General features: G+C 42.8%; 1 protein-coding gene across 12 annotated transcripts in view; it reads right to left on the bottom strand.

Moving 5' to 3' along the window:
* The window catches only part of PCDH15 (protocadherin related 15), a 684,798-nt gene that overhangs the window by 150,809 nt on the left and 515,152 nt on the right, over positions 1-18,837 (bottom strand). For all 12 annotated transcript variants that reach the window (XM_071811575.1, XM_071811571.1, XM_071811570.1 and 9 more), the window contains 3 exons: positions 10,728-10,862; positions 9,264-9,413; positions 1,478-1,671 (listed from right to left, as the gene is read on the bottom strand). In XM_071811575.1, the coding sequence (XP_071667676.1) occupies positions 1,478-1,671; positions 9,264-9,413; positions 10,728-10,862 (479 nt within the window). The remainder of the gene's footprint in view (positions 1-1,477; positions 1,672-9,263; positions 9,414-10,727; positions 10,863-18,837) is intronic.

Below are 18,837 nucleotides of genomic sequence, written 5' to 3'. Positions count from 1 at the left end.
GCTCTGGGAACACAGCCTAGATGGAGTGGGTTTCTGAACACACATGAAAGGCTATGAAGCAAATAAATCACATGTTGTAATTCCACAAAAAAGGGAGACAAGCAGAAACAGCAAGAAAGGAGAGATTTTCCACTTTTGCAGATTATTGCAATGAAGACATTTTCAGAGGAGGGAGCACATGCTTCCAACTTACACCATCAGAAGCGCAGATTTAGACAATATGAAGATTTCTCCAACATAAAAGGAGCTGATAGCAATCAAAGCTGTATTGTAGGGGCTACTGTTTCTGGGGCCATGTGGCTGGATTCTGAAGCTCTCTGAAGTGGCATTATTGATATTCCTCCTCCACTTTAATGCTATGCTAGCGCTACACAAAAGTGAGCGCATAATAGTGCCTCATCTTCTCCTCGGCACCACTAACAGCCTGTGAGCTACCTAAGAGAGGGCTTACCAGGAAAATTAGCAGAGGGAAAGGAGAAGAAAATGCAACCAGAAGACAGTTACCAGATATTAGTTTTATGAACCATCTAACAATCTGAATACTCCAGTGACTGGAAAATGTAACTATAAAATATGAGCTGAACTCTCTTGGAGACATGATAGAAGCAGCAGGTCCTGAAGAAAAGCCAATGACTGAAATCCCACTTTTGGGATATTTTTCTTTCTTACATTCCTCATTTGAGGAAAAGAGAAAAGGTTGTGGGAGATATAAATGCCGGAGGCTACTGCTCCTCTCCACCATCGTTAATGTCACATTCTCAAAACTGGGCCCGGAATACAAGAGCCACTCTCTGCACCCCCCACTTCTTCATGAAATGACAACATTTCTGCACAATTTTACCATAGGCAGAACACAAACTCAAAAGAAGCATTTAAGTGAGACTCAAAACCATTAATTTTTTTGGATGCGAGAGCATCCGATTTTAACCATACTAAATTTGCAGGCTGCTTTTCTTTATCAGCTGGGGGAGAAGAGAAAAAATTCTGCTGGTGAGAACTTAGGTCTTGGCAGGAGTACCGCTCACCGTTGTCACAACTTGTCACCACGTCCACAGCACGCCAAGGCTGTGCGTGGGCAGAGGAGGCCTCCAGCTCAGCAACCCAACTGTCTCCGATCCTTTCTGCATCACAGCAAGCTGCAGTTTGAACAAAAAGCTTCCCGCTTGCTTTCTTCCTTACATCCCTTCAATCCCAATTACCCTTAAAAAAATGGGCATGCACCACGCCAGCACAACATGTCAACTTTTAAAAAGCAGACCATTACCAGCAAATGAAATATCGAAAACTGTGTACTGCAAGGAAAATATAAATAAGGAACAAAAAGCGAAAAGCTTCTAACATGACACTTTTCCAAAATGCGATCCTTACACCAAACAGAACACATTGCATTGTACTCCAGCGGAGTGACAGCGTGCCGCGCTTCTTACACGCTGTTAAGCACCGATTACCAAAGGAGTTTCATTAGAAGATGAGTTACCTTCTCTGCGCAGGAGGAGCACTATCGGATGCTTTGACAGTGAGAGCGTAGGATCGCCCCACTGAGAGCACAACGCCTGGAGCAATGGTGATAAGGCCTGTCCGGTCATTGATGATGAAGTCTCCCTGATCCCCAGCCAAAATTTCATATGCTATCTGGCCATTGGGTCCCTCGTCCGCATCTACAGCAGTGAGCTGCAATTCAAAACCAGAATGTCAGAACGCACGCTTCAGCCTTGTAGTTTAATCGTTTTTTATAAGGCAACTTCGTAGGGGTAGAGGAAGCAGAGATGAACACCTGTAACATATGCCGTAATTTCTAATTACTGTACAACAAGGGTACAATTTAAATGAAGGATAATAGGTGTAAAAAAAAATAATGATGAAGCAGAGAAAAACTGCTTACCTAAGACTGCAAGCAAATTATTTGAAGATATGAATTAAGAAAACGAATTAAGACCAAGCTTATTCTCTGTGGATTGGAATTTATAACACTTCCTATAAAAGGGTGGGTGGGGAGATAATCGTTTTGTCACAAATCTAACAAGAAGACTGTATTTCCTGACAGAAAGTCTCCATCCCTCTCTGCTCTCTTCAGAGTGACAGCCTTGGCACTACGAGAAATTCCAGCATCCAGGTCGTGCATCACAAGCCCTCGTTGCGGGGAACGTTGTCTGTACCACATGTGTACGCCAAGTGGCAGGGAAGCGACCGCTATTCTCGTACGATACATGCGTAGGAAACACAGCGATGCATAACAAGGATGCGCAAGGCTCATTTTTTTAACCTCTCACCACCTACCTGCAAATTTGTGCTTGTGGGAGCGAGCTCAGAGCCCTGGGATAAATGCAACCGAGCACGTAATTCTGTACCGTGTGGCCTCTACACCTTCATCTCTACCAGGGCTGTGATTACTCTCACATGTAGCATTTCTTCTATAGCGTAAAATCACAAAATAGTTTGGGTTGGAAGGGACCTTTAAAGGTCACATAGTCCAACCCACCTGCAGTGAGCAGGGACATGTAATTGTACAATTTTGATTTTATCATAAGAAAAATCTAATTATGCCCAAATTATGTTGATGAATGTAATGAAATGAGGGCGTTCTTATCCTGTCCCTGGGAAAGGCAACAGGTTTATCCTACTTGTGTAGCACGCCATGCTAACTCAAACATTCACGCACAAGGCCAGAAAAATATAGGTCAGTAATCATATTTGTTTGCTTCTAGCCAAGTGTCAAGTAGCCATGACTCTGACTGCCATGATGTGAAGCGAGTAAGAAGCAATCCCGGATTTCCAATCAGAAATGTGTATCAACACCTCAGCTCCATGTCCCAGCTGAGCCCTCTCACCTCTCCTCCTCCTTTACACATAGAGAATAACACAAGTTATTCTACATGCAATGCATATAACCGTGCAGTAAACTGCTCACAGTGCCTATCGCTTGGCTTGTATTACTGTCATTAAAACTCCACCTTAATTATCACCATATTCAGAACCCAGCACTCTGTTACACTGACGGTCGAGTCACCAAAGTACCACAACGCCAGTACCTCTGGGCTTTCTAAAGCAAATTTTTCTTCCCAGAGGGGTTAGTTCGCTGATTTCTCAGTTGGCTCTTCATTTTGTGCGACTCTCTGTATTCTCAAACAGTGCAGGATGCGGTACAGGCAGCACTTTAACACAGAGGAGGCCACAGCGGGTAGCGCTGCCTGTGCACCCACCGGTACCCACGGCGCTGAGTGGAAATGACAGGGAACGATGTCACAATGGGCTCCTGCTGCTCCCGGCAGTTCCAGCTGGGAAACGGCAAAGGGCACCAGCAGGTAGAGCAGTAAAGCCTCCCTGGGATGTACAAAGCAATAAGAAATCCCAGCCTCAGAAATGACTTCCTGCAGGGCTCCCCAGCGAGGATGGAAAAAGAAGAGTAGACACGTAGTTTCTTGAAAGGTTCCTGCTGGCTGTCTGCCTTGGCTTTCCTGACATGGTGCTGCACGTCAGATTGCAAGCCTGGGGTTTAAGGTTAACATACGATGATATAAAACCTTAGCGATGACCGTGAAGCCAAGGGCAGGATCAAGAGGCATTATCTCAGGATAAATCTCCCTTTACTCATCCCTGTGGTGCTCTCAAAGCTGACAGCACTGCGGGCAGGTCAAGGAACTCCATGAAGTCCCTGCTATGTTAGTATATCATGTATAATAATCTAATAATCCATCTTGCATCACGCTCGACCTCCAGCAGGTCGCAGCCTTCCCGAGTGCTACCCACAACGTTCCAACCGCCCACGCCCAAGCGCAGCTCAAGAACCACAGGAGCAGAAACTCAACTTTGTGGCTGGAAAGAGGGGGGATGAAGAATAAACCCCAAAGCTGTAATGTTCAAGGTAATCACATTTGCATACAACTTTAAACGCCATGGGGAGTACGTGAAAAACTTGTGGATCCAGCTGCCTTCGAGGCTGAGCTCCATTCTTTATGCACGTAGGCTCAATGGAATAGGAAGTTTCATGTAAAAAGGCAAAAAAAGCGCACACAACCAAGAGCTAAGCCCCAAGTAGCTTTAGCAGAATAAATGAAATGCTAAAAGACAGGTGATTCAGGTGTTTTCTTCGTTAGGAGTGCAGCTATTGGGGACTGACTAACCATTTTAACATGGAACAGGTTGGACACAGTGTTCATCAGCTGAAAAGCATGTAAGTGAAGTTAATTTTTCCTGAAATAATCAGTGTTTTGCTTCATTCACACAGAGCACAGTGATCCAATGCCAGTTTGCAACACAGAAGTATTTAACTTGAATTTATCGAAACTGATTTTCTTTGGATTTCTTTGTCATAGCTGCTCCACTGCTGCGCTAGAACGAGCAATTCTTTGTTCATGCTGTTAGAGCATTTTGAGACAAGCTGTATATTGAACACAGGATAAACACTTGAGATACCTCAAAAAATCATTAAATCGATCATCTCCTCTTAGAGGTTTAAATAACAAATTAATATCCACGTGTTAATGTCTTGCTGTGCCAACTTGCAACGGTCAGTCAACCCACCAAAACTCAGCAAATAAGAGTTTCTCCACTCTCTCAGGGTTCAGAGCTTAAACCCCCTCAAACTCCATTTCCTTCATCCCTCATTCTACAGTTTCTATACACAACTGGATGTGCTCATTCATCTCATAAAGAGTAACTATCCAACTAAGTGACATATTTAAGAAAAGTGCTCTAATAACCTCCTAAACTGAACTCTAAAAGTAACATGCACAAGAAGATAAATAAAGGCTTCAAGCAGAATACAAGGTCCTAAGTATTTAATGACAGGGTTTGGACCAAGGGCGGTTTTCATTGTGACGACATGAAATTAATTGACTACGCAAGTACATAGATTGTTAATAAGGTTAATTAAACTTACAGATACTGAATGCTTGAAAAGATGAGTGATTTGAAAAATGTTTTGGGGGCAAAAATGGAATAAAAAATAGAATTAAATAGAATCAAATTTAAATAGCTGCCATAATATATGAATCTATAAATTCCGTCTCTGGTTGTCCCAGACCGATAGAGCTTCATAGTTAACAAGATTTGAGAAACTCGGTCTAAAACATACAGAAAGTACAAAATGAGATTTATTTTACTTTCCTAAGAAACTTTTTGCATCCAGCAGAATCAGCTTCATTACACTGAAATCCGATGTACTGAAAGTTTTGCAAGATGGGTGCATATTCTGCTGCAGTGAAAAGACGTTTTCTTGGAAGGGAAAGGAGACTTAGAAGAATGGTCTTACATTTCCAAAGACACGTTCTTGGTGACAACACAAGCTCTGTTCAGACTCCCTTTATATTTGGGCTCCAGCGTTCAACCTGCGACCTTTCTGCAGCACCGTTTCTAGTGACCTTGCCCCAAAAAGCGAGACTGATGATCAGACTTGCCAGCAGCCCCACATTTTTCAACAAATTAAGAGTTCAGCAAAGCTGGTCTGACTCGTAGTGACCTAAAGCGAACCCCTGCAGGAACTGCGAGCTCTGGTCGAAACACTTTTTCAGTATCTTCTTCAGATGTTTCACCAAGTCTCTATCCATTCCTTTTCACTTGAGTTTATAGAGACATCTACTGAGAAATGCAAACACAACCCAGCTGTGTCTTCTGTTCCTGCTAATCATGTTTACTTTGGAGATGGGAATTAATATGCTGATGGACTGAAAGCAAAGGGCTGCAAATAACCACCAATAAGACATTAAGTGTGGAGGTGACTTTTACAAAGACTTCTTCTACATTGTTCTGTGGCTTTATAGCAAGAGCTGCAAACACGTCTCTCGGACATGATTTAATGTGCGTCCGTACGCGAGGGCGGCTGAAGTCGCATGTGCGGGGAATCAAAAGAGACTATTCAACAAAGACAAAGCCGCCCAGCCCTGAGAAGCCACATTTGGGGTAACGACAAAGCAGCCCCAGAGGAGGTATTTATTTAACGGCTCTAAATAAAACCTGTCCCCGTGTACCGCTGAAAGTGCTGTTACTGCTCAGGACCAAATCAACTGTGAGCAAGAGATAAGTGAAAGAAACGTTACTGCCCGCAGTTTTAGCACGTTTTATCTTTCGGCTTTTGTTCCTGACCTCCAGCACCAGGGCTGTTCATGGGGTGATGTGTGAAGTTAAGTGCTCTGCGGAACCAGGGGCTGGGGCAGAACCTCCAGATAAACTCATTCTGGTGATCTGAGGCAGAATTGTTGCAGCTTGCATGAGGTGAACATGGCTTATTTTCCATTTTCAACTGTGGAGCTATTGAATTGTTCTTATAAGGGAGCTCCTGAACACGGGTCATAACTCTGAGACAGGAAATTAGGTAGAAATCAGATACACAGATAAATCAAAATAGGTTATTTCGGTTTCCAAGTTCAAATTTTTGCCATCCTTTGTCCCTTCTCAGTTCTCTTGTTTTCTTGCTCAATATTGTCTGTGCCCTGCATAGTTTATGCTGTATATAGAAACGAGAGATGTCTAAAGAAACAGCACTTAAATGACTTACGTCAAATACGATTGCATTACAGCTGCACACCCCAACCAGCAGTGTGTAACTGGTTTAAACACCTGAATCACAGGAAGAAAGTGCTAATTGAAGAGTGGAAAAGGACAGCAAAATTATAACAATATATAAAGATGGGATGAAGGTTTAAGATTTATCAGTCTAGTGATGATTATTATTAACTACATAATTTGCCTGCTTTACATTCAGATTCACTGAGGTCAGTGTTCTTTTTCTAACCTGTTTTCTCCGGCTAGAGAAGGCAGTTTTTACACAGCAATCACACCTGACCTGGGTCGCCTTCTTCAGGGAACTATCACAGCTCATCATCATCCTCGAGCAGAGAATTCTAAAATATACTTAAAGCAGGGATGGGATAGGGTTATAAGATGAGTTTGTTCCACATACAGAGAACAACCTAAGTATATAATAAAAATCATTGTATTAACAGTTAAAAAAAAAAAGAAAATAACTGTTTTCCATTTGAGAAGGTGTTTATAAAGCGGAAGCAAAATAACAAGGTGAGGAACTCCCCAAACACCCCAGCAGCCTGAAATCGTTATTACTGGCAATATCACAGTGTGCAGAAACCTTAAGATCACTCTTAGTTTTTTTTTAATATCAGTTGTTTTCTAAATTCAGCTCATCCAGCAATGTAAGATTGGTTGAAAAACAAGCCCTCTCCCAAACCAGCCATGATGTTTTGCCCTCCACGGTCTAAACTCTCATAGTTGGAGTGTAACCACGTGCTGACCTCGCACACACAGCGTGGAGGAGGAAAAAACCCTCAGAGCTCTTACATTTTCCACAATAGTTTTAATTTTAGCAAATTAGAGCAACGAGACTGGTGAAGGGACTTGAACACAAGCCCTATGGGGAGAGGCTGAGAGAGCTGGGCTTGTTCAGTCTGGAGCAGAGGAGGCTTAGAGGTGAGCTCAGCACTCTCTAGAACGACCTGAAGGGCAGTTCTAGCCAGGTGGGGATTGGGCTCTTCTCCCAGGCAGTCAGCAATAGGACAAGGGGGCATGGGCTTCAACTCTGCCAGGGGAAATTGAGGCTGGAGATTAGAAAGCAATTCTGTGCAGAGAGAGTGGTCAGCATTGGAATGGCTGCCCAGGGAGGTGCTGGACTCACCAGCCCTGGAGGCTTTGAAACTGAGATTGGACATGGCACTTAGTGCCATGATCTGGTCAATGGACTGGAGTTGGACCGAGGGTTGGACTGGATGATCTCTGAGCTCTTTTCCAACCCAGTCCATTCTGTGATTCTGTGAAATGGAAGCATAAGGCCTGACTTCCCCACTACTCATTTCTAACTTTGCAATGTCATCCTAGAAGGGACCCATTCCCTAACGCGGATGCCCTTGCAGAGCTGCCCTCTTGGTTTTTTTCCCATAAGGAACAATTTCCTGAGAAATTTGTTCTCCTGTTCTTTGCGCAGCTCCGGGGTTGGACAACATTTGCAGTTGGAATGCCAGGCAATGTAAACCCTCAGACCAGCACGTTCCCTTTGCGTACCGTGAGTCCTTTGGTATGGCAGCTGTTCCAGGAAAGCCCAGTAGCTGCTCTGCTCATCCCAAGTGTCACAAACACAACCCGGGCAGCTCAGAGCACCGTTTCTTTTTGGACTAGAGAGCTTACGCTTTAGGAAAAAACCTTGATTTAACTTCTTACGGCATTGCGTGTATCTCCGTAGCTTAAACACCAAGCAAAGGCAGTGTACTTGCAAAATCCACCTGTTTATATATGGAGTTAGGAGCCTATGAGATGATACAAATACAGCTCCTGAGCTCATTCAAGACAACAGTATTTGGTCTTTTTGTTGTTGTTCCTCTCCCCATGGCCTTGTGCAAAGCTTGGAGGAATTTAATTATGTTTAAAACTTCTATCTTTCCCTCAAATCTTGCTAAAAACGACCCCACAACTCTCATTGATGCTTTTAAGCACACATGCAGCACATCAATCCAGTTCAAGCAGGGCACATGCCAAAACAGCCACTGAACTTCCTTCTAATACCACTAAATCACTGCTGCCTTCAAATGCTTACTTGCTGATTATATTTCAGAAAATGATATTTTATTACTTAAGTCAGCCAATGATGTATTATTTTTTTTCCAATAGTGCCTTCTGCCGCCCTTGAACGCCAGCCTCCACTAACAGCATCTTGTCTTCTCATCCGTCTGGGAGCACTCAGGAGCATGGCTGAGATATTATAAGAATTACCAGCCAAAAAAGCCATTTTCCATTAACTTCAGCGCAACCAGGAGTCACCTCCAGCCTGCACCAAAACATAAATCAGCGCTTGCAAACTTTAATTAAAACTGCTGTTCCCTCTGGGCCCGCGTTCAACACATTTGTCACTGCTCATCTGCTCTACAAACAAACTACTCTGGGTGTCTGTAAAAACCAAAAGGTTTTATGACACGGTAAAATATTTCTGGTTAGGTTCTACTGAGTTCTGCACCGGTTCCCCCAAAACATTCTTCTTTTCAATATCCCACTAACAGAGGAGAATAGCGGTTTTTTCTTTTGAGAATTTTTAGATGCAAAGGTTTTGTAAAACTTCAGATCAAAGAGCTGAAGTGCAGCTATACATCTAAGGCAGGTCCATCATTCAGCATTAGCAACTCTTTAATAACTAGGTAATTAATGAAGTGGATGGAGATACACAGACTTTATTTCAAGCTCTCTTCAGTACCTTTCCAATTTGTATTACCAAGACCATCTACTGCTAGCAAAGAGGCAACAAAGCTAATAAAAAGACTTGAAGTTACCTTTATAACACCTTCCCCAGGCCTCATATCTGTATAAATCTTGACATTATATGATATGTTGGAGAAGGTTGGAGAATTATCATTTGCATCAATGACCAGGATATTGACTGTCACCGGGGCACTCTCCTGGACGCCATCAGACGCTGTCATCTTCAGGAGGGGACAAAAGAGTCAGAACAGGACATATTTTAATAGTGCATTCTTAACACAATTCCAACTGTGAGAAAATACAGTATGACAAGTAAAAATGAGCATTTCATTTTTCAATTTTGTCTGTATTAGGTCAATCATAGAAGGTTTCAGCTGCTGTTTGCAAGCTGCTGCACCTCTGCCAAACCTCCAAACCAGCATTTTACAGTGAGACTTAAAGAGTCAGAGGCCCTTACTCCATAGAGGAACTCTGAGCTCTCCTTTCCAATGCTAAACAGGCAGAAAATACGGCAGTGTTGACTGGGAACCCCCGCAGAGGAGCAGGGTTTCCCTGCAGCCCATTTGCAAATTGCTTTAGGGCTGTTAAGCTGTTTCCTCACAGACTGGGAAATGCCTGAGGGAGTATTAGATCCACTGAAACTTTTAAAAATACTACTCTGGTTTCTGCTATCCGACTTTTTTATTTTGTATTAAAAAAAAAACGATGCAGAAAGGCCATTACGAGCATCATATTCCCAGCTGAAGGGTCAAGAAAAGAAAAGGCAGAGGTGGCCTCCAGGTCACGTGGGGTACAAAAGTCAGACTGTGTCATGGCAGCAGAATACAAGCCTGATGGCATGGAGATGATGCTGAGCGGGAGATCCATAATGTTGATATCACACCAAACACGCGCACTTTGGGAGAGCAGTGATGACATTTGTGTCCAGCTGTGGCCCCTCAGTTCCAGAAGGACAGGGAACTGCTGGAGAGAGTCCAGCGCAGCCACCAAGATGCTGAAGGGAGTGGAGCATCTCCCGTGTGAGGAAAGGCTGAGGGAGCTGGGGCTCTGGAGCTGGAGGAGAGGAGAATGAGGGGTGACTCATTCATGGTTACAGATATAGAAAGGGTGAGTGTCAGGAGGATGGAGCCAGGCTCTTCTCGGTGACAACCAGTGACAGGACAAGGGGCAATGGGTTCAAACAGGAACACAGGAGGTTCCACTTAAATTTGAGAAGAAACTTCTTCAAGGTGAGGGTGGGGGAGCCTGGCCCAGGCTGCACAGGGGGGTTGTGGAGTCTCCTTCTCTGCAGACATTCAAACCCGCCTGGACACCTTCCTGTGTAACCTCATCTGGGTGTTCCTGCTCCATGGGGGGATTGCACTGGATGAGCTTTCCAGGGTCCTTCCAACCCCTCACATTCTGGGATTCTCTGATTTATCACTCTGCCCCATGCCTCAGTATTGCTGCTGCTCACCCTCTTGTGCCACTTTAACCATCTCAAGGGATGTTAAAAGTAATGGTTTTAGTGCGCCGCCGTGGTGCTCTGAGCTTACCGAGAAGGTGTAGAGCTGCTGGAGCTCTCGGTCCACAGGCTGCAGCAGTGTGAGGTAGCGGGTGATGCCGCTCTGGGTCACAGTGAAAACCGCGTTGTAATCGTTCAGAAAGAGGTGGAGCTGGGGGTCCTTTGTCTTTAAACAGCATAAAAAAAAGAGCATTTTACTATCAATTCATATATACCATTAAGTTTCCAACTACTGAACACAAGTGTTTGCGTCAGTTGAAAGCTAAATAAGCAGCAAGTGTTAATTCTGTGGCCAGCAACCCAGAAAACTGTAGAAGTCAAAAAATAAAACTGCTGATCTAAAAATCTAATCTTGATGAAAAACGCATCAAAAAATCATGTTAACCTATAGAAGTAAACCCAGTGGCAAACAAATACCTGTAACTGCTACTTTAAAAAGTTGCTTTCTTTCATTAAAACAGTAACTTCTAAACCAAACAATTTACTAATGCAAGAAACCAGACTGAACCATATTAAAAATAAAACTACGCTTATCTTGATTAATGGAGCAATAAAACAGTTGGGTTGAGGCGATGAAAAAGACAACCATATGTGTTGAAGCATATTGCTAAATAGATGCTGTTTGGAGCTTCCCTTCATGTATCAAACAGAAACCAAATACACTGATGCGGAATTATGAACTTCTCAGTTGATGGGGTGAAAATCATAGTGAAGTAACCATGGTCAGATTATCACTACACAGCTAAAGAGGAAGAAAAAAGAATGAAATGTCCCCTGGGGAGAAAGGTTGAAATTAATTTGGGGGCAAGCAGGATCTCAGCTGACAGAATGGGGGAGGAATGTTATTACTATACTCCCAGGGAACAGAGCAGATTAATTACAGTCCAGAACCTCGTGCCGGTTCCTCCCGGTGTGAATTTACCAGGTAGCTGTTAATACAGAACAGGAAGATGGATTTGCAGTCTGCTGGGTGTCAGCACAGAGCAAGAAAAAAGGGCATTTCAGCTCTGTGGTGGTTCTGGAAAGCCCCACAAATTAAGTCATTTTTCTGCAATATCCGTCTTGTTGAAACAGTAGAAATGTGAATCGTGACCAGGGTGAAATGTCTCAACATCTTCCCCCATCTCTTTAAAGGTGCTCCTGAGTTATTGAAGTGATTAGACTGCTGTCCTGGTTTTGTTAAAAACAAGTTTCTCTTGTAGTGAATTGGTCTGTCAGCTAAAGCTTCATATCAGCTCCATTTTCCTGGAGAACCAGATCCATGTTTTGGTGAACATAGCAATGGAATGCGAGGTTACTGATAAGCATGGATGGACATCTCGCCAGAGGGGCAACAAGAAACAGGTGACCAAAAACTGATCAACTGTGTATAACATCCCATTCACGTGAATAATTCATATAAAAGTGGGAGATCACGAGGATCTCATCCCTTTTCCCTCTTTTCCCCTTTTCCTTATGGCCGACATTAGGAGAGGACCTTGCGAGTCGTCCCTGCGAACTGAGGCCCAGTGCCAGACTGAACCCAGCTCCGGTTGGCTGCAGAGTCCAGTCCAGGACTTCGGGTGCCAGCTCTGCAGTCGCTGGGACTTTCAGGATTGGTTTTGTATATTTTGTATTATTTTCTCTATTCTTATCAGTAGCATTAGTAAAACATTTTTAATTTTTCCAGCTCTCTTCTCTCTGTCCTTCTTTCCCCCTGATCGCTGTCCTGAGTGGGAAGGGGGAGAGGGGGTTAACAACACATCTGCCAGGGTTTGATTGTCACCTCGCAATCAAACCCTCGACACTGCAAAGGTCCCTCTATATTACAGTTAAATTTAAAAATAAGCTACATTACCTTTTATTGCCTACAGCATTCCAACAAACATTTCTGTGTCGCTGTATGTAATCTGGTTAGTTTAACCTGACTTAATGTGCTACACTCGGTCATTAGTTACTTAATTTATGTTCATTATGTAAGGCTATAAAAGAGGAATGCGAATGTGATCCGGCAAAACACCAAAGGCTGGGAGATGAGTCCTTTAAAAACTGCCTTGAACTGCCACAGATAAAACATAACAGAAAATCCAGTGGCTGCACAAGACATAACCTGAGAAGTGTTTCTACCAGCTACTTTCCAACTCTACCAAACCCACCCCATACAGAGCAGGACAACGTGGTCAGAAATGGCTGAATTCAACAAAAATCCAAAAAGCAGAGTTACGTTCTTCTTCTCTGAACATTTCCTCAACTTGAATCCAAAATGCTTCTAGAAGGTGAACTCCAACACTGCTATTAGCGTCATTCTGATGTAATTAAAAATAGAAAACAGGACGGTGGGCAAAACACTCGAGCTCACTCTGACATGCACCAAGTGTCAAAATAAATGACTATAAGGACAGATTAGCACAACAGAAACTTATTTTAGCAACCCAAAATACTCTAAAGCACACACTTTGAAGGCTAAGATTATACTATTTGAATAAGAAACCGTTTCAGTTGCTCAAAGCTACGTGAAAGAAATATCAAAGCGTTCCAAACGGGTGGTTTCCTATTGCCGAAAGCTTCGCTGCAGCTACACCAGCTTCCAGTGCAATTACAATCCGTTTTACAGCCAGCAATGCAAACGGCAATCTCTTTTTTCCATGAAAAATTACAGAAGGTAATTGCCAATAATTGTTCACTTTGTAGACACTACGAAGTCAGTCAAAAATTTCATTTACAAAAAGCCCGGTTAGTTGTTACAGTTCTTGCTTGTCATGCCATTTTGAACACTAATAAACAGGATGTTTTTCCTGATTTGTTCTTGAGAAAAACCAACGATGGAGTTCCCATACACTCCCAGAGTAATCTATCCTCTTCCTTAGCTATTGTATTAGGAATTTTACCCTCATGTGCAAGTTAAATCACCTTTAGTGCCTGTTCCTACCGCCTTCCACGTGTGTCGGACCCACAAAGCAATTTATTTTCTTAATCTTGGCATTGTTATGCTTCACATTTTATGCCGAAAGAAAGTCTGCTCAGCTTAATTGAGACCATTTTCTGTGGCAGATGCTGCGAGAGAACACAATTGTGGGGAACAATCCCTCGGTGTTGCCAACACTATTGCCAATACTTTAATTTATTTCAAGTATGATTTTACTTCGGGGCCTGGACTTAAGGATTGTGATTTCTGCCTGCACTACTGGCTCATGTAGACTAGCTTGCCTCTGATAAATTGTTTAGCATATAATTTTAAGTAGAAAACTATCAGAATCCACACAATAGAGCTGACATGCAACCTGCAAAGACCATTTCAAGCACACGGTTCAAACCTCGTATGGTTTACATACTTCAAACTGACTAGGAAGTATTTTTTAAACTTAAAAACCCCTTTTTGTAATGCTTCAGATTTCTATAAAGATGTATAATTATTTAATGAACATAAAGCAATCACAATGTAACCTGGGTATAGCTCTATGTCATAAATGAATTTGGCCCAGTGCATTTAAAGGGCTCTTTGCAGGCTTCACAAAACCAGGGATAGGCCCAGTCTCAGACACTGATAGGGAAGATAAAAATGAGAGGACAGGAGGAAATAAACCCATCAACCATGCAATGAAAACAACTTATTTTGCAAACATAACACCCAATACCTACGGGAATGGCACCTGGTGCAACCTACAAAGAAAAACATGATACAGAATGAATACGAGAACCACAAATCTGATAGTGATGGACACCACAAAAGCACGACATTTGGGGAAAAAGGGTTACAGACAAAATCAGAATAAAAACCAGCTGCAGAAAGTGCTCCCATGCACTGCTAAGAAACATGGCCTGGCTTTCAACTTGACTTTTCAAATTCCTCCAGGTTTGAAAGCCTGTGTGGATGGGAATGTTACTTTTCCCTGCTCCTTCCCTCTCACAAGGGCTTTCAAGCTCTTCCTAACGCAAACAGTTTTCTACAATTTACTAAGATTACATCAAAATGACATATTGTCAAGAAAGAGCAGATGATGCCACACAGCCCCTATGGGTTTCAGCATCCCCAGGGATGTTTTAGAGGGAATATTTTTGGTTGTTCGATTCTCCAGGGCAGTCAGAACAAGCTCCAGGAGCACTAGAAATGCTCGGGCTCCCCAATTGCTGGCACGGGCTCACCTCCAAAAAGGTGCAGCCATAACAATGACACATCTTGGGTTTCTAGTGATTTTGCTCACAGGATGATGAGCACTGAAACACCCAAGGAAGAGACTTGTTTTGTTGAAGAGATGTTTCCAGTGTTTGCCCTCCTCGTGTCTGGGTGAAAGCAGAAAATCCTATCTAGTCTTTCAGTGGAAAAATCAGAGAGTCGGAGTCTTGTAGAGATTCTGGAGGGAATTTCCTGCATCTTTCACATTACCACTTGATATCAGAAAAATAAGCCGGAGTGCAGCCTCCTGAGAAGCCTCCGTGATGGCTTTAGGTGTAAAACCACTTAGAGCAACAGGACAAATCAAGTCTGAGTAACTGAAAAACTACAGGAGGTAAACCAGGCTGAGAAGACTTTGCTTGGGACACCCTACAAATAATTTTGTGTCCCTAAGCATTTATTTTTCTTTAAAGTGAGATCGTTTAAGTAATATTTCCACGGGAAATTTAAAGTAAGAATAAAAAAGCTCTTCACCATTTATGTCGTCTTCACTTCGGGGGAAAAGATGTCAAAAGACAAATGAGAGAACTGGGATGGATGCTGAGCAGTGCTTTAATTCTGAATTCTTTACATCGCACCCAAACTTCTCCAGCCCCTGCACAACCCAAGGGTTGAGGCGCTACAAAGTGACTTTTGGCAGTTAAGGTGCTACGCTAGTGATTCAGTGTTAAAAGTTATATTCTTCTTCAGCAGAAACATTCAGAAAAGGAAAAACCTACCTATAATAGTCCTAAAGAAAGAGGAACAGCCTTTTCGCTTTGCCTTTCCCTTTTGTTTGAATAATTATATTAATGGGCTGTTGCATTTGGGACTAATAGTCCCTAAATTATTATTTTGTAACGTGACTATTGGAGCATCACAGAAGTGCTATAGGGGGAAAGCAGTGCTGAGAACCCTCCTCTTGAGAGAACACCGGCTGCAAAACAAGTGCAAACAATAATAGGGAAATAAATGAGCAATCAGGCAAATAGTAGAGAAAACTGCTTCAGTATTTAAAACGCTTCAGTACTCCTGGATTAAAAAAAATAGTTCTTTTTCCTCATCTGAATATATAATTGAAAATCCGTAATGTGCATTTGTAGTTACATTTAAGAGTTATTTTATCCGTTATTTGCTCTGTCCTCTTGGGTTGCTACTGAGATGCCTTTCAGTAAAATACTAATTCTTCAAAATTTCCCACACGTTTCTGGAAAAGCAGATGCTGAACAACCATCTATGTAGTTTGAGTTCAAGTTCCCAGACAACAGAAGCACGAAACAAGAAACTGTGTAGCTTTTTCACCAACTCTAACCACGAAAGCAGAAGCAATGGGTACTCTGCCATGGAAGCAAGAGGGTAAGGAAGCTCGAGAAGCCTTATGCAAACAGCAACTGGATCATACTGTTTAAATTCCTCATCTCAGCTTTGGTTTGCTTAGGTCTTAAGGTACTCGTGTGGCTTAAATTAATTTATGCCGTTTAAACAGAGCACTTAATCATATCAGCACTCGGCAGTGCTGCCCTAGGTAAAGGTCTGTTTGCAATGTCACGTCTATAAATTAATTTTTGGAAGGTTTATAGCAGGACCCTATTATAATTCCCACAAGGTTTAAATTTAGAATGCGTTTTTTCTCAAGGTCCACAGGTGAGATGGTTTCTTCGCTTTCTTCGCACATTTACCTGAGGTCAGGGAGTTACTTTAATACGAAATCTAATCTCAAGCAATTTGTCAATTAAAAGATTGAATACGTTATGTTTACCCAGTGTCAGTATTGGAAAATGACAGATATAAGCATGGAGAGGATCTCCCTACTAAAAACCTTAATTTAGTATGATGTAATGAAGCCAGCAGAACAGTAAGACCTGCAGAAGTGAGTGAAGTTAAGGGACAGAGCCATCCTGGTGGTAACATCACCAGGAAACACTTTGGGGCCCTTGAATGGTCATTGCCTGTGGATATGAAATTTCAAGTCTATTTGTACTGAGACCCAGAAATATTTAACAACTTGTAATCAGCAGTATAGAGCGGCTTGTGTTCAAGAACGATACACTTGTTTCTCATCATCTCTGGACACAAACTATTTAAGTTATGTTGGTGCTCCCAACTGAAAGATCTGTTGCAGATCAGACACATCTTTTTATTATTAGCGATGCAACTAAAACTACAAATATTTAGGCCACACCTATGTTGAGATTTCTAGTACAGGCAAACACAAGTATATGAATTAACTGCCTATTCAATATGCAAATATTGACACAACAAAAAACCAAGGAGACCTGTGGTCAAGCTGCTTGTGCTATTGAAAGTGTGCTGACAAAATCCCTAAGAGGAAGAATTATCAGGGTGGGGAACATGAATTCCAGAACACATTACAAACCTCATCAAATGGTTTATATTAAAGGAACGAAATACTTCTCTTTGCAGAAGATCTTGAAATTAAATATTTGCAGTTTGTGAGTATACAAATATTTGGTGCTATACTAACTACGTGGTAGTTACAGGATTGATTCAAAGAGTCAGTCCAAATTGAGGATTTAACAGTTCAAAGTAATCTTAATTGTCAGTCTCATAGATCAACTAATACGTAGTTACATCAAAAAACCTTGTATTATCAAATTTGCCTCTGACACCTTGTGGGTAGAGTTGTGCAGCAACCCCCAAAAAACCCTGGAGGTTAATGAAGTCCAAAGGTTTCCTGTCATTCCTTTAGTGTAACAATATCATCTACTAGGAAACGGGGGAGAGTCGCCCAAAAAACCCGACTTTTAGTCCAGGCCTACCTTACATTCAGGTCTATCAGTCTCACATAAAGACCTGCTTGGTTTCAGTCTTCCACGCTTCAGGCAATTAAAAACCCTCACTTCCCAGTTTTGTAAAGTTAATCCGCAGTCCCGCGTGTTATAAGGTGGACATAAATAGTGCCCTAAAATTCCAGCTTTCTGTAACAAACAGATCTGCACCAAGGTGTATTTGAACCAGAGGGTTTCACTAATACTTTCACGAAAGTGTGGATCGAACAAAATAGACAGCAATTGCTTAAGCTAAAAACATATTGTGGCAGGATGCAAGCCCCCCTCTCTCCTTCATCATGGCAGGAGCAGCCACATCTCCCTCTGTCTCTGCCGTTTGAGCTGACAGCTTCTTTTGTTGGGCCCCAGAGCACCTGGCAGGGCCGTTAGGAGAAGGCGGTGCCGAGGCCCAGGGAGCCGCTGGGCGCCCGCGGCCCGTGTGGGGATGTTTGGAGGCTTCAGGGGCACCCACAGCCAGGGTGGGGGTGCAGAGAAGCTTCTGGAATGGCCTCGTCAGATCTGATCAGCCAATAAAAACAGGACTCTTGTTGAGACTCCGCCCCTTGTCGTGGGTCTCTGGGAGCACGAGCGTAGCCATTGCCGCCAGGAGCCACGGCCCGTCCCCCGCCCCGGACAGAGACTCCGCTCGCCTCGCCATAACGGGTGTGAGTGAATTAACCCTCACAGGATTAAGAGTGTATTATAAATTTACCCTCGCAGGATTGCGAGTGTACACCTTCCGTACTCATTACGAGTACGTGCATCTCTTTAAAATAACCCCACACTGTGTTGATGCAGTGTGGACTCTTCCCGGACTCAGGGACGGCTCCGGCCTTGTTTTGGTGAAGCCACGTGCATGCACTCTGTGGACCGCCTGTTGTATTGGTTGCTGCCCCTTCATCATTTCCTCAGCTGATACCCAAACCTGTATTCAAGTCACTTTGGAGTGCTAAACCCTGTTTCTCACCGGTTTAATAAAAATTGTTTTGGACTCTGTTGTCTCTTAAACGAACCTCGGGGTGCCTCCGTGACACATCTAAATAAAATCACCCTATTTTTTGTTTAATACACTTAAGGATCACAGAACTAAAAGCAGCCTTCTGACAAAATCTCTCAAATCAGTAGCTTAAAAAGGACTTAGAACCGCGGACACTCACTCATCGGATTTGATTTCCGTTGTGTTCAGGCATACATGACTCTAACAGATTTTATACAACCAG

Source organism: Patagioenas fasciata, chromosome 8 (assembly GCF_037038585.1).
Source record: "Patagioenas fasciata isolate bPatFas1 chromosome 8, bPatFas1.hap1, whole genome shotgun sequence".
Lineage (NCBI taxonomy): Eukaryota > Metazoa > Chordata > Aves > Columbiformes > Columbidae > Patagioenas > Patagioenas fasciata.
The sequence above is the reverse complement of the archived record's forward strand: the minus strand, read 5'-3'. Positions and strand labels throughout refer to the sequence as shown.